Source organism: Cupressus sempervirens, chromosome 6, assembly GCF_028749045.1.
Source record: "Cupressus sempervirens isolate cs-2001-9-10 chromosome 6, ASM2874904v1, whole genome shotgun sequence".
Lineage (NCBI taxonomy): Eukaryota > Viridiplantae > Streptophyta > Pinopsida > Cupressales > Cupressaceae > Cupressus > Cupressus sempervirens.
Window position 1 is genome coordinate 485,182,319 of NC_143123.1, and position 13,744 is coordinate 485,196,062.

General features: G+C 35.0%; 1 protein-coding gene across 4 annotated transcripts in view; it reads right to left on the bottom strand.

The window, feature by feature from the left end:
• Window positions 1–9,752: 9,752 nt before the first annotated feature.
• LOC149553147 (ubiquitin C-terminal hydrolase 13-like) overlaps window positions 9,753–13,744 on the bottom strand; it is a 53,026-nt gene continuing 49,034 nt past the window's right edge. For 2 of the 4 annotated variants that reach the window (XM_089788649.1, XM_089788647.1), the window contains exons 22-32: window positions 12,910–12,965; window positions 12,600–12,777; window positions 12,385–12,486; window positions 12,213–12,284; window positions 11,497–11,562; window positions 11,233–11,298; window positions 11,022–11,108; window positions 10,789–10,902; window positions 10,590–10,664; window positions 10,412–10,498; window positions 9,753–10,268 (exon numbers count right to left, since the gene is read on the bottom strand). In XM_089788649.1, coding sequence (XP_089644775.1) covers window positions 10,227–10,268; window positions 10,412–10,498; window positions 10,590–10,664; window positions 10,789–10,902; window positions 11,022–11,108; window positions 11,233–11,298; window positions 11,497–11,562; window positions 12,213–12,284; window positions 12,385–12,486; window positions 12,600–12,777; window positions 12,910–12,965 — 945 coding nt within the window. In that variant the 3' untranslated portion in view covers window positions 9,753–10,226. Of the gene's footprint in view, window positions 10,269–10,411; window positions 10,499–10,589; window positions 10,665–10,788; window positions 10,906–11,021; window positions 11,109–11,232; window positions 11,299–11,496; window positions 11,563–12,212; window positions 12,285–12,384; window positions 12,487–12,599; window positions 12,778–12,909; window positions 12,966–13,744 lie in introns of all 4 variants that reach the window. The other 2 variants (XM_089788648.1, XM_089788646.1) reach the window with 1 other exon arrangement.

Below are 13,744 nucleotides of genomic sequence, written 5' to 3' on the forward strand. Positions count from 1 at the left end.
AAATCACTAAGGGTGTAGTTAAAACAATGTGGAATTGAAAAGAAAGATGAACAACTGATTCTTAGTATTCTCTCTAAGCTAAGTTCAGAATATTCTATGTTTGTCTCTACCTTCTATGCTACTAAGGGTGCACTTGGTACTCAATTCACCATGCCATCTTTAGATATTTTGTTGGCAATCTCACTTGAGAACAGGACAAGCTAATCCAGATGGGCATTCTTAAGTTCTCTAAGTCACATGCCTTGGCTGCCAACCAAGGCACAAAAGAACAACAAGGACAAAGTAGTAACAACAATAGTAAGGACAAGAAACAAAAGAATAGCGAGGAGAAGAAGGATCAGATATCAATTTCTTCAAAAGCAACTATTGATACACCATCTTCCAAGTGTGATAAGCCTAAGAAAGAAAAGATCAAATGTGCCTATTGTAAAAGACCTGGTCATGATGAACATAAATGTTTGCAGAAACAACTTGATCACTTGACATACATTCTTGAGAAGAATAATATCAGTGTTCCTGAGTCTATTAAACAAAGTTCTAATGAAGGGTCTAACAAAGAAAAAGAAAATAGCAAGGGGAAAGGAAAAGGCAAGGCTATTTTTGCAGTTGCTTCCTCACCATCCACTTGGGTTCTTGATTCGGGTACTCCACACCACATGGCTTCATCTAAGGAAGAACTTGCATCCTTGAAGCCGTGTACTATGCCTTCTATTTTGATGGGTGATAACACTCTTGTTGAGGTGAGTGGGAGAGGGTCTGTTGATGTGGGGGATGGCACATTCCATGATGTTCCTTATGTACCCTCATTATCAACTAATCTCCTATCGGTACACCAGATCACTCACACAGGTTTAGGCAAGCGGGTTGAGTTCACTCCTGATTCAGCGGAGATACGTGAGTCGCACAATGATTCTACAGTTGCAGTTGGGAGAGCAGATCATCAGTCATGACTCTATATGTTTTCTTACTTTGTTCCTGATCCTCTTTTGACTGTTTCACTCACTCACTCTAATGATGTGAGCAGATTATGGCATGAGCAGTTTGGCCATCTTAACTTCCACTACTTGCATCAGCTTAACCAACAAAGCATGGTCACAGGGTTGCCTTCTACTTTGACATTGGAGTCACTTGGAATACATGATAGATCTTTTGATGGGTCAGATTCACTTGAGCAGTCTTCTACCTCCACTTTTGATGTAGAGAGTGATTCAAAGGACTCACCTCCTTCCTCTCCTAGTCATTATTCACAGGTTGATGATTCTCCTCTAGATTCTCAATCTTCTGGTCCACTTTGGGCTAGACAGACCTTGCAGTTTGCAGGTGATTGGGTTGGGGATCCATCAGACACCAAGCAGACTCATTTACAATTCCAAGATGCTCTACATATCTTCATTGCTACTGCCTCAACTCCACAGTCCTTTCATGAGTCTTCTGGTATTTCTGAGTGGGATACAGCTCTACAGTAAGAGTATAGTTCCTTGATGAGGAACCACACTTGGGATCTTGTCCCTTTTCCTAAAGGAAGAAAACTTGTTCGATGTAAGTGGATCAACTGGACAAAATTTGCAAGCTTTGCTGGAGGTGTGGGATGCTTCATCTTTTGGGGGGGCCTCTTCCTCTCACTTGGAGTCCTAATTTTCTTTGGGGAGTCTCTTTTCTCTCTCTTTTGGGGGAATTTTATGTACATGGGTACCTCATCAGGCTTGACTTATCGGGACCCATTTCTACATCCACCTAAGCTTCGCTTATGGGAGGGTGTTAGTGTAGTTTTTTATTTTTCCTATTTTGATAGGTTTTTCCTACACTTTTAATAATCTCGCTTAGGTTAATAAAGCATGTCTTATTAGGTGAATGGTTGTGAGGTGTCACCTTCCTACATGTGAGCATCCATTAGCTATCTTGGGAAGATACTTTGCTATCTTTAGTCCAATAGATGGTTGCTCCTCATTGGTTGGTGTTGCCACCTCCTCCCTCTTCCTAGCCTATATAAGCATGCTACCTGGCTTGTATTTGCATCTCTTGTTTTTGCACCCTCTTAATGCTATTTTGCTTCCAGCATTTGCATTACTCTCTTGGAGACTAAGTCTGTGTTGCTATTTTGATTTTGTATCATTTGCATTCACAGTTTAGATATTTACTCTTTGCACTAGTTTTCTGGGTTATTAATCTTATCAGATTCTAACACTATTTTGCTCTCTCATTCTTGCTAGTTTGAAATAAAGTGCTTGGATTCGAAGGAGATCAGTTGTGGAGCTCTAAATACCTTGCAAGAAGTGTTTAAAGTATGCATTTCATCCATATTCTTGAGTTCTTTCATATATTATTGATTTGTTTTTAATTTTCCAAATTTTCAAGTTTTTGTGTAAGTGTGAAGCATGGTTTTCTTTCATTTTTTTCTAGATTTCAAGAATAGAACAATGAGTAGTCAAGGCTCAATGGGGGGGGTGGAGCTACAACACCAAGCTTCAAAATTGATAAGGGATCTCCTTTATGGAGACACACAACAAGAGTCGCACAATGTCCTGGGGGTGGGGCATACATATGGAAATGTAATTATTGCAATATACAACATAGAAGCTCCTATTCCCGAGTGAAACTACATTTTTTGGGCCCTGTAGGTGAAGGAATTAACATGTGTCAGGGTAGTGATAAGAAGGGATTACCAGCTACACAAATAGCAGCATTGGCAAAAGAGAAAGATGATGTTGATAGAGCAGTTGCAAAAGAAAAATGTGGTGCTTCCAAAAGAACAAATACACCAACACCATCATCTAATCAAACAAACACAAGAATGCATCCTTTTTTGCCTATGCCAACTACAGATGATGAAGATGAAGACCCATCTCCACTCACCTAAAAGAGAGGCCCACTAGATAGGGCATTCCAAAATGAAAGAGAGACATTGTTGATCACAAAATTGGACATTGTTTAATTGTAAATGGTGTTTCATTTAATTTTGTGAGATCACCTTATTTTAGGAAGATGGTGGAAGCAATAAATGAAGCACCCCGTGGTTACAAACCACCTGGTTATGAGAAGTTGTGCACTAACATATTACATGATGAGAGGAAATCTATAGAGGTTGAACTTCAACCAATAAGAGATCTTTAGGTTCAATCAAGTGTGTCTATTATTTTGGATGGGTGGAAAGATTGTATGAACCGTCCATTGATCAATGTTATTGATGTATGCGCTAAGGGGGCAATGTTCTTGAAGGCAGTTGATTCTGAAGGGCAAGTGAAAAATGTAGAATTTATTTCACACATTCTCATTGATGTCATAGAGTCAATGAGTCATCTTAATGTTGTCCAAATGGTCATGAACAATGCAAAGGTTTGCAGGGCTATAGGGATAATTGTACTCATGATATGATCATAACTTTTGGACACCATGCACCGTCCACTCTCTCAATTTAGTGATGAAAGCAATTGGCACCAAAATAGATTGGGTGAAAAAGATATATGAGGAAGCTGAAGAGATTCAAATGTTTGTGACAACTCACCACATGTCACAAGAAATTTTTAGGAGTTTCTCAGACTTGGAATTATTTAAGGTAAATTTGTATATTTAATATATAATTGAATATTATTGGATTCCATATTTTTTTTTGTTGTTTACATTAACATGTTTTAATTTTTAAATGTATTACTAACTTGAGTTTAACATGTTCTTAGGTTGCTAAACCCCGCTTTGCCTCTCACACAATCATTTTGAGACGACATGTGAAAGTAAAAGAAGTATTGAAACATATGGTCATTAGCCCCCAATGGGGCTTGGAAGAATTCCTATACAACAAGGGCCTTAAATGTGAGAAGAATGATACTAGATGAGGATTGGTGGGGTCTTGTGACTTATGTATTGGAAATCACCAATCCAATAATGGCAATGCTTCACTTTGCAGACAATGATGAGCAATGCCTTGGGGATATCTATGATTCCATGGACACTATGCTAGAAAAAATTAAAATGGTAAGTTCTATGCTCTTTTACAACAATTTTTTATTTGAGAGATATCTAGATTCTAAAGTTTAAATGGACATATTCACTAATTATAAGTACTTTTCATATCTCATATTCTAGCTCATACAGAGGAGGGAGAATGATCCTAAGAACACCCTTTACAAGAAGGTGGAAAAATTTGTTCATCATTGATGGAACAAGATGACCACACCTTTGCACCACTTTGCATATGCTCTATCCCCAAGGTATTGTAGTTCTTATCAAATGCTTGTGCATGATTTTATCCAACATTTGTGCTATTGATATTTGATAGTATTCAATTGTATTTTGTTATCCCCAGGTACTATAATGCAGATGTACTTCACCTTCCAAGTAGAGTGCCACCATTTAGAGATGCAAAGGTTGCAAATGGGTATAAGAGCGCGCTAGCTAAGATATTCCAAGATACAGAGATTGGGGCAATTGTGAGGAGTGAATTTGTTGCCTTAATCTCAGGTGAGGATCTCCACCCTATTGCCATAGCAGACCAAAGCAAGGTGGGTGCCATCAAATGGTGGTACCTTCATGGGCAAGCCTTCATGTACCTCCAACCTCTTGCCATAAAGGTCCTATCCCAAGTAAGTTTGTAAAATTAAGCTTAAGGTTAACACTCTCAATTCCTTGAATTTATTATTTAATTTATTTATCTTGATTGTTGTATTGATAATTTTTAATTTCTCTTTAGGTTGCTACCTATTCTATAGCTAAGCGAAATTCGAGTACTTACTCCTTTATCCACTCAGTCAAATGCAACCTGTTGGCTCCAAAAAAAATCAGAAGATCTTGTGTTCATTTAAAACAATTTGCGGTTGTTGTCACGAAAGGATCCAATGTACAAGAAGGGGCCTAAAAAGCTTTGGGATGTAGCACTTGAGACTCTTGTTTTAGATATGACCATCCGGGATCTTGCTAGATCCACTTTGATTGATGTGGATGAGGAGGAGGAGGATTATGAGTTCACAATCTCCTCTACTACTAGTGGTTTGGGTTCCTCTACTGATACAGATACAACACTTGCAGCTCATCAGTACCCCTCTAATGTGGATTTTCTTGAAAATCCACTTGATGATTAAATCAAATACTTTGATCTTGACTCTTGACTCTTTTATGAGTAAATCATGTTACAAACTTTAAGTTTAATGATCTATATTTTGAATGTTACAAACTTTCACTTTCAATAATTCAATGTGAACGTGTTGATTTTCTTTATAATTGTGAAAATAGATTAATTACCATTGATCAATTATACTAGATTCATAGATGCATACTAGAATCATAGATTCTTACTATGAAATGATTTAGTTTTAGAATTATGTATATTTCTCTCTTTTTTCTTCTTTTTTTGTGCGCGCGCGTGCACAAATCATCTACGAATCAAATTGGGAAAAAAAATCCCGAATCCATAGATCCGACTCACGTGCCCAAATCAGATTTGTGTCACGAATTGACAACTAAGGTATTCTTTATCAAACATATAGTTCTTTTTTATGCTAACTACTATTCAATTTCATGTATTTTATGAAGTGTTGTTACATAAACTATATTCATATCAATCAAATCAAATCAATAAAGGGGTGTGTATCATTCCAAAGCACTTTGCAGTCAACTTTTTGCCAACCTCCATTTGCTTCAAATGCTATATTCCTACACATTCCATTTTCTAACACTATGATCCCAAAAACAACAGATGTTCACTTAAAAGAAATATTTGACAGGAAAATATTTCCATCAAACTCATGCCATGTTGACATCAATGAGAACACCAATACATGTTTCAAACCTGTAAGACTAATGTTTTCTATGACCTACAATTTCCAAATTTGGGACAATCAAAGAACAAATATGAGAGACAATTTGTTATCATCCATAGCACAAGTATGGTGCCAAAAAGTATGACTAAACTAATAAAGTTTATTGTTTATTTGTTGCTTAAGTTAGAATTATACTAGTCTATACAAACTATTAATTTAAATGAGACTTACTAATTTATACTACTACAAATGCACAAATAGATAAGTAGATAAATCAAAAACATAACAATTTTGTTCACTTGGATTTATTTTTTTTCTCCAACAATTCATTTTTTAATCTAGTGGTATCATTATCAAGACTAACAAATGCACACGACTTTTGAACCTTACTTTAAATTGTCATAACATTGTTAACCTAGACATCATATTATTATTTGTCATCATGTATGAACTCAATTGTGAATTCTTATAGCTCGCCCACCACTCGAGGGTTTTTGTCTTAACTTTGTTAACCTAGACATCATATTACTTTGAATTAAGTTAACCTATGACACCATATTACTTTGAATTAAGTCGCCATCTATGGACTCAATTCTGAGTATTTATTGCTCACCCAACAACTCAATGATTTTCTAGGATTAGCAACAATATTTGTCTTGGTTTATAAGGCAATAGGATTAGCAACTATATTTGTCTTGGTCTAGTTGCCAATAGGATTGGCAACTACGTTTATCTTTCTCTATAAGGCAATCTAGCTAAGGTTTCGTTTACCTACTCACAAAAGTTTAGTGTTATAATAACTAGGATTCTCTTTTTCATAAAATCTACATTTAAGAATATCTTAAGAGAAGATTTTGCTTCAACCTTACTTATTTAACACAATACAAGAGTTGCGATACTTGTTCATAATCATATTTGTGTATAGAATTGATCTCGCACGAGAGTTGCATATCACTTTTGGTTTCTCAAGTCTTCTACAGATTCTCTTCATTGATTGTTCGGTGTTTTTTCACCCTTTATTTAACACAATACAAAGTGTTGTGGTACTTGTTCATAATCATATTTTTGTATATTATCGATCTCCCACCTGAGTTGCGTATCTCTTTTGGTTTCTTAAGCCTTCTACAGATTCTTTTCATTGATTGTTCGGTGTTGTTTACCATCTAATCTTTTAGAGCAAGATCAAATTTGAAATTTGAAATTTCGTTATAAGTGAATATATATAGAATTAATGTCAGAAAAAAGTTCGTTCACCCACGTGTTTTATACTTGAAACAAAACCAAGGAAAATGATTACTTGTATAACAAAATTACAATTATAGGCACACTTTCAAAAACTTTCTACATTAATATTTCACAAATCATAGCCTTCTGAATAAGTTCTACTCATAGGTAGGATCATAGAACTTCAATTACACAACGAAAACAAGAAAGCAAGCATAAATCATTGTTTTCAAATATAAAACCATTTACATCTAAGAACATATTAAAATAATTAGGACTTGCAAGTTTTGTCTAGTAAGTTAAACCTCTTTGTTAGTACAGCTCTTATCAGAAAAAGATAAAAACGAAAACCCAAAAAAATACTCTTTCGACATCTGCAATCTGTACGAGTCTGCAGATGCCCTATTAATTATCTTCAGAGAAATTCTTGATTTTGTTTATCCTTCGTCATATAAATCCCGTCAATGACAACGCTAATTACTCATGTATTATATGTTCACTTCACCCAAGGACTAATTTCTCAGTTTAGCTTTCCTTCCTATGCAAACTTTTTTTTTTATTGCTCCATCACTTCTTGTTTACTCGAATAAATAAATTTTCCCTACATAATTTTTCCGCTTGAAATATTAGTTGTTTATTTCGTCTTCGTCGTGAATTTTTGGACATAATTTTCGACAGCAAAGGCCGGTGACATGGACATTTTGTCAACGTGGTTTCATAACGTCTATTCAGCACTTATTTTCATTTGTTGCCTCTCATCTTTATCAGTCTGAATATTGCGGTTTACCCTTTTTTAGGACCGATATCCCATTTTCATATGATATTTAAAATTCCCTTGACCCCAACTTCGGTCCCTCGCCCCCTATCTTGTACAGAGGCAATATTTATATCACACACATTTAGTTCCACTAATACACAACATCCAAAATACACAGCATTAAACTTCGATTTCACCAACATCACTAATACACGTCACACGTAATGAGATGAACTCCCTTGGTTCCTCTAGAAACAACCCACCTTTTGAAGTCATACAAATGGTGGCATCAAACTCACATGCAGCACGACCGCATTCTAATAAATACAAATCAATGAATCATTAATAGATAAGTAGGAGGTATTTTGCGTAGCAAGTCGAATTGTGACACTACTACCAGGATTACACTGTAGTTTTCAAGACAGTTCCACTAGAATACTATAGAGTTGAATCCTAATAGCAATATCATAAATCATCGAATTCAACATTCAGACATGTTGCTTGTGAAGCTTGCTTTCGTTCTGTTCCTGAATGATTCAGACCTCCATCACACAACGGCAACAAACTCAAATTAGTTCCAAACGTAACAAAACATTCCCTTCCCGCACACAAAAAACATCAGTTCCAAGCGAACCTAATTCTCTTAAATCTCTTCAAAATTAAAATCTTTCATCAAGCATGCCAACTTAGCATCTTTCATCTTTTGTGATGCCACGCCATTAAATCAGCATAAGACAATGTGTGTCCGAAACTTCTCTACAAAATGCAGAGGCACGAAAACCAGTGTCATAGTTAAACGAATTTAATATGAAAAGCTTCATCCTTCGAAGCCAATTTTTTTACACTCCAATTGCTCACAATTGTTGCACCCTTCGTTATGTTTTGCATATGTAAGGATAAGGAGCGTCATATATATACTAATAGCATTATGTTGGAAAAAACTGGGAACAGAGATCACTACATCACTTGTCAATATATCCTCATTCCAGTGTGTACATAAGTGTATAAGTAGGGACAAAAATAAGTTGAGAGAATATTTTAAACCAAATACACCGAGTCCCTTTCATATTGTAGACTAGTGTCTGTGATAGTTACATCTGATAGTTTAGCTCCGATAGCTTTGAAAATACTAGGTAGCCTGGAACTGATTCATAACTCTAGCATACATTCAAGGAACAAATTTAACTAAAATTATGTTACAGTTTTTATCAATAAAACCATGTCAGTTCCCCTTATTTAGTTTAGACTTTATTTTGGGAGCTTTTTAAACAGTAGTCATAGGGCTGGTGATATATATGGTCGAATCTGATTGTTTAGTTCCTTTTTTTGTGGTGAATACTAGACTACTTTATAAACTGATTCAGAGCACTCTTAATTTTCAAAAAAAAAAAGGGTAGTCTTATTAAGAGATGAAGAAGAACAGCAGAACATATTTTTTAAAAAGAGCATCACAAAGAGAGCAAATTCTTTTCTTATTTGGCTAATAGGCAAACCTACGCATGATGCTGAGCACCCCAACAAAGAGATCATTTTCTGTTGTTCAAACTTCGCCTCTATGAATCAAACTTTGAACAATATGAAATAATTCTAGATGCTTGTAATAAAAAATCTTAGCTCCAATAGACCACTCAATGCGGGAATATTCTGTTATGATTGCCTTCAAGAATCCATTGCACATACAGCTATAATGAGATTCATTAAATGTAGGTTATGCACTTGATTCAATGACTACAAGCAGAAATGCACATACAGAGTTCAAACTAAAAAATATATTTTTTGTTTATGGAGCGAACAAGGCTGGAAAAAATGTCAATTCAACAAACACAATTATCTATTTCAAGAGCAGAAAGCAATACAAACTATATACTCTACAACTGTAGAATGTAAAATATTAAATAACTAGTGTCTAAAACAAATAATGCAGCATCTATCACAGATAATGCAGTGAAGGACCAACTTGAGCGACTGTATGTGAGGAAGATTGTCGGCAATCTTCATCTTCTGTATACAAGAGCAAACAATTGCAAAATATAATATTAAAATACAACAAAATTGATAAGGCCTCAGAATTCTACAAAATGAACCAACTTGGAGTAGTTTCATCCAAAACATGTTGCATGAAGCTCAGCTTCCACAGTAGCTTACTTCAGGTACAGAATCAACAAGAGACTATATGCTGCTTAACATAGCCTTGTACATACCACATTCCAAGGTCAAGACAAAGCAGAATTTTAACTTCTCATTTAATAGATAATAAGAGAAGACTACAAGATACAAGATCAGTACGAGATACAGGGACAGAAATGAGCTGACAGAAAACTTCTCTTAGTAAGTTCTTTCAGTAGAGCCAGACGAGAAATTTTTCTCTATGCTTTGCAAACCAGATACACTGCTTCAAAAAAATAGTGGGACCTGAAATTGTCTCCAATTAATCATAGTTACACTGTAATGCAGGTGGCTATCAGTACAAAGGCATCAAATTTTCAGCTTTGACTTTAATTGTATATCTTCACAGGCTTTTCAAATGTGTGACGGTTCTGCAAAACAGTAAATTTGATTTCAAACTAATTATTGAGTCAAACCATGGAATGCAGATTAAATAATTGTCACGAGTTCATAACAAGACACAAAAGTTGCAAATAGATAATACTTTTACTATTTGAACATTTGAAATTTCAACCTGATTAGTTTGGTAAGATCTTTTTGGTGCATTGTCAGAATGCTCCAACCCAAGATATTGCTCCCAAGCTCCATAAACATCTCTCCTCTGCAAGGATATTGGCCAATATTGACTTTTTATTTTTCTTACGTGTAACTTCTAGAAAGACATTATTCATCACAATGAAGATGATATTTACCTGAAAGCGACTTGAAACAATATCTGTATCTTGAAGATAATCAGGCCGACCCAGTGAGAGGAATGCAAACTTCCACTATTTCCAAGCACAATAAGATTATACAACACTTTAAATAACAAGAATGAAATACATTAAAGGTGGGTAAAGTGAAAACAGGACTTTTCTGTGACCAAGTATATTTGACAATATCAAAATTTACCTTGGCAAATTCATCATCGGACACCTGCAGCTTCTTCTGGATTCGTTGTTTAACCTCTGCTAGAGTCTCACCTTCGTGGATAAGCAGAAAGAAAGGCTCTCCAAAATTTTGGACCTGCTATATACAATCATCAAATATCACACAAATATATCAGTAATTGGGCAGCAGAAGATTTTTATAACTCATAATATCAATTCTCACAAACTATGCTAGAAGTGGTATAAGTGGAATACCATGTGATTCTGGGATGCATCTTTTGTGAAATGATAAACATGGATTAAACGGTTATTAGGACCCAGGTTCTTCTCCTCTTCTGGAATCTGTTGGAAGTATTGCAATTAGCTCATATCTGAGAGAATGTCACCTCCAAACAATTTTCAAAAGACAATCATAAATCATGTACAGCTTCATCCATGAAAGCCAACAGAAGAATTGATAGAATACCTCCTCGGCTCGCAAAGTCCAATACTGATCATTTATATTCTCAATTTTTTCATGAAGTGGAAATATCTGTAACAATCAAAGTAACATAGCAACAAAAATACGCTAGGATGTTATGTCAGAAGAAACAGGTGTTGCAAAAACACCATAGGCAGGCCCATCCTAAATGATCAGGTTACTTATAGGAAAAGTATAATCAAAACATATTCCCAAAAAAAGGAAGAAGGAAAAACACCCAGCAAATTAAAATGGACATGATGAACTAACCTTGTAAATTTTATGGTAGAAAACCTCAAGTAATCGGATCTCCGCATCAGGGTTGGATAACTCAACCTTTTAAACACCAGACAATGTCATTGTGTTTAATTACAAACTCTTTCTTTAAGACAACAAGCATTTTCATATTTCTAGGATCTGGTCTATTTCATTCAACAAAGAATTCTAGTTTCAACATTCCTAGCAGAGGGATAAGTGCATAATGTTGACAAAAAAATCTTCATATACAGCATATTCTGGAATACAAGTGTTCCTTAGATTTAAATTACAATCATATACTTGATTTGCCACACACAGTTTACATTTAATTTACAAAATGAATATTCTGAAACAAATTAAATCTATCAATCCAGCACAACACGTAACTTTAGTTATTAACCCCATGTGACATGGTACATAAGTTTTTAGTTGTTATTAACCACTTCTGATATGGTATTAGCAGACCTCAAGATGTTAAACAAAATCAAAATATCAAAACAGCCATTGAAACTAAAGGTTTCACTAAGTGGTATATCAAAACAGCCATAGATCAGAAAATATGTAAGATAAAACAACAGAGACAGCCATCAAGTGTTAAATTCTCAAAATTCAAGAATACACAGAACACGTACTAATTTATTCATCTTTCATCTGCTATGTTTATTAAACAATACAAGGAATCAATAGAGTTTTAATATACTACAGGGATCATAAAATATTGTGACTACCTTTGTCTTAAGATCATTAATGACATCTCCAACAGTACTTTGTTTTGGCAATCTTATAGTGTGAACAGAAACCTGCATATTCCAAACCCATTAGTGATGCCCTCAGCTTGTACTGCTACAATAACCAAACACCTCCACTAATTTGTGTTTAAGAAATGAAGAATTTCCTCACTTCATCTTTCGTTGAATGATGAAAAGCAACTTTTAAGGTCTTCAGCCCTTGCAACTCTGGGAGTGGTATATCCAGAACTTCATAGTACAAGATATCAGAAGTCTGTCACAAAAAAAGTTCAATATTATTGCCATAATATATGAAGCAGTATGCATAGATCCCTTGTGATGTCTCAAAATTCAAGCTGTGAAAATTTTCAAAAAAAGCATTTACACCTGATTGTAATGAACCAGCATATCAGATAAGTGATCCACGCCGCGATACTTAATAGGCTGGGGCTTTGGTTGTTGAGAGTAACAATTGTGTGATGTGAGTCTGATTTTGGAAGGATCATCTAGACCAAGTTTATGTGCAACCCTATCTACAACATCATCATAAGTGTAGAGTTTTGATCTGGAAGACAGTGAAATTTAAAGAATGGTCAGCCATTGTCATAAGACACACCAACTTGTGTTGTATTGAAAGTCGTAAGAGATTAATTTGGAAAAACATAACCAAAAGGTACACTTCTTAATATTCACTTACAGCTCAAGACAAAAGTCATCTTCCTTTGGCTTATCCAAGCTTCGAAAATGAACAATCTACATATAAACATGGTATCTAAAATCAGCATCACTAATAGATACAAACTCTAATTCTGTTACATAAATCACTTCACCATTTCTCGTTAAGAAAGTTCAAAAATAAAATGCCACTGAAAAGTGGGAAAATCCTACATCATCGTCAGTAAACAAGAAACATATTCCTACCTAGAGGCTAATCATCATTAGAAAACAAGAAACGTATAGGCAGTTAGAATTGATCCGAATGCAAATATTAATTTTTACAAAGTGATTATCACATATTCTAATCAAAAGAGGGTACAGAACACTTTTCTCAAAATTCATTTTCCCATCGCCTTAAAAAACATAAATCTAAGCATGTCATCTTCACTTGTTAAATTATAAACCATTTGTATTGTAAATTTGAAATATCATGAGATACAAGCCAGCACAACTAAACAGGAGCATGATTTGACAGTGCCCTGAAAACTGTACCATCATAATCCAGGGAATATATTTAAAAATTGGTCCCCAGAAAAATGGTATACCACTTGTCATTGGTGACTGCATTGTAAGAAGCCACCACATACAAGCTCACTGGCCTGATAATGCAAACAAGAACCCATTAACTAAAATACCAACAAGCTTCTCCTTTAGGTGTAACAAGCTGCCTATTATTCAACGCACTCAACTAGCATTCTTGTATCTAGTTGCCAAAAAAGAAATCCTAATGCAATTTAGCATTTGAATGGCCTAAAAAGTAAAAACTTAAGATCAACCTTTGCACAAAGTTCATGCCTAATTTTGCTTCTTGTTTT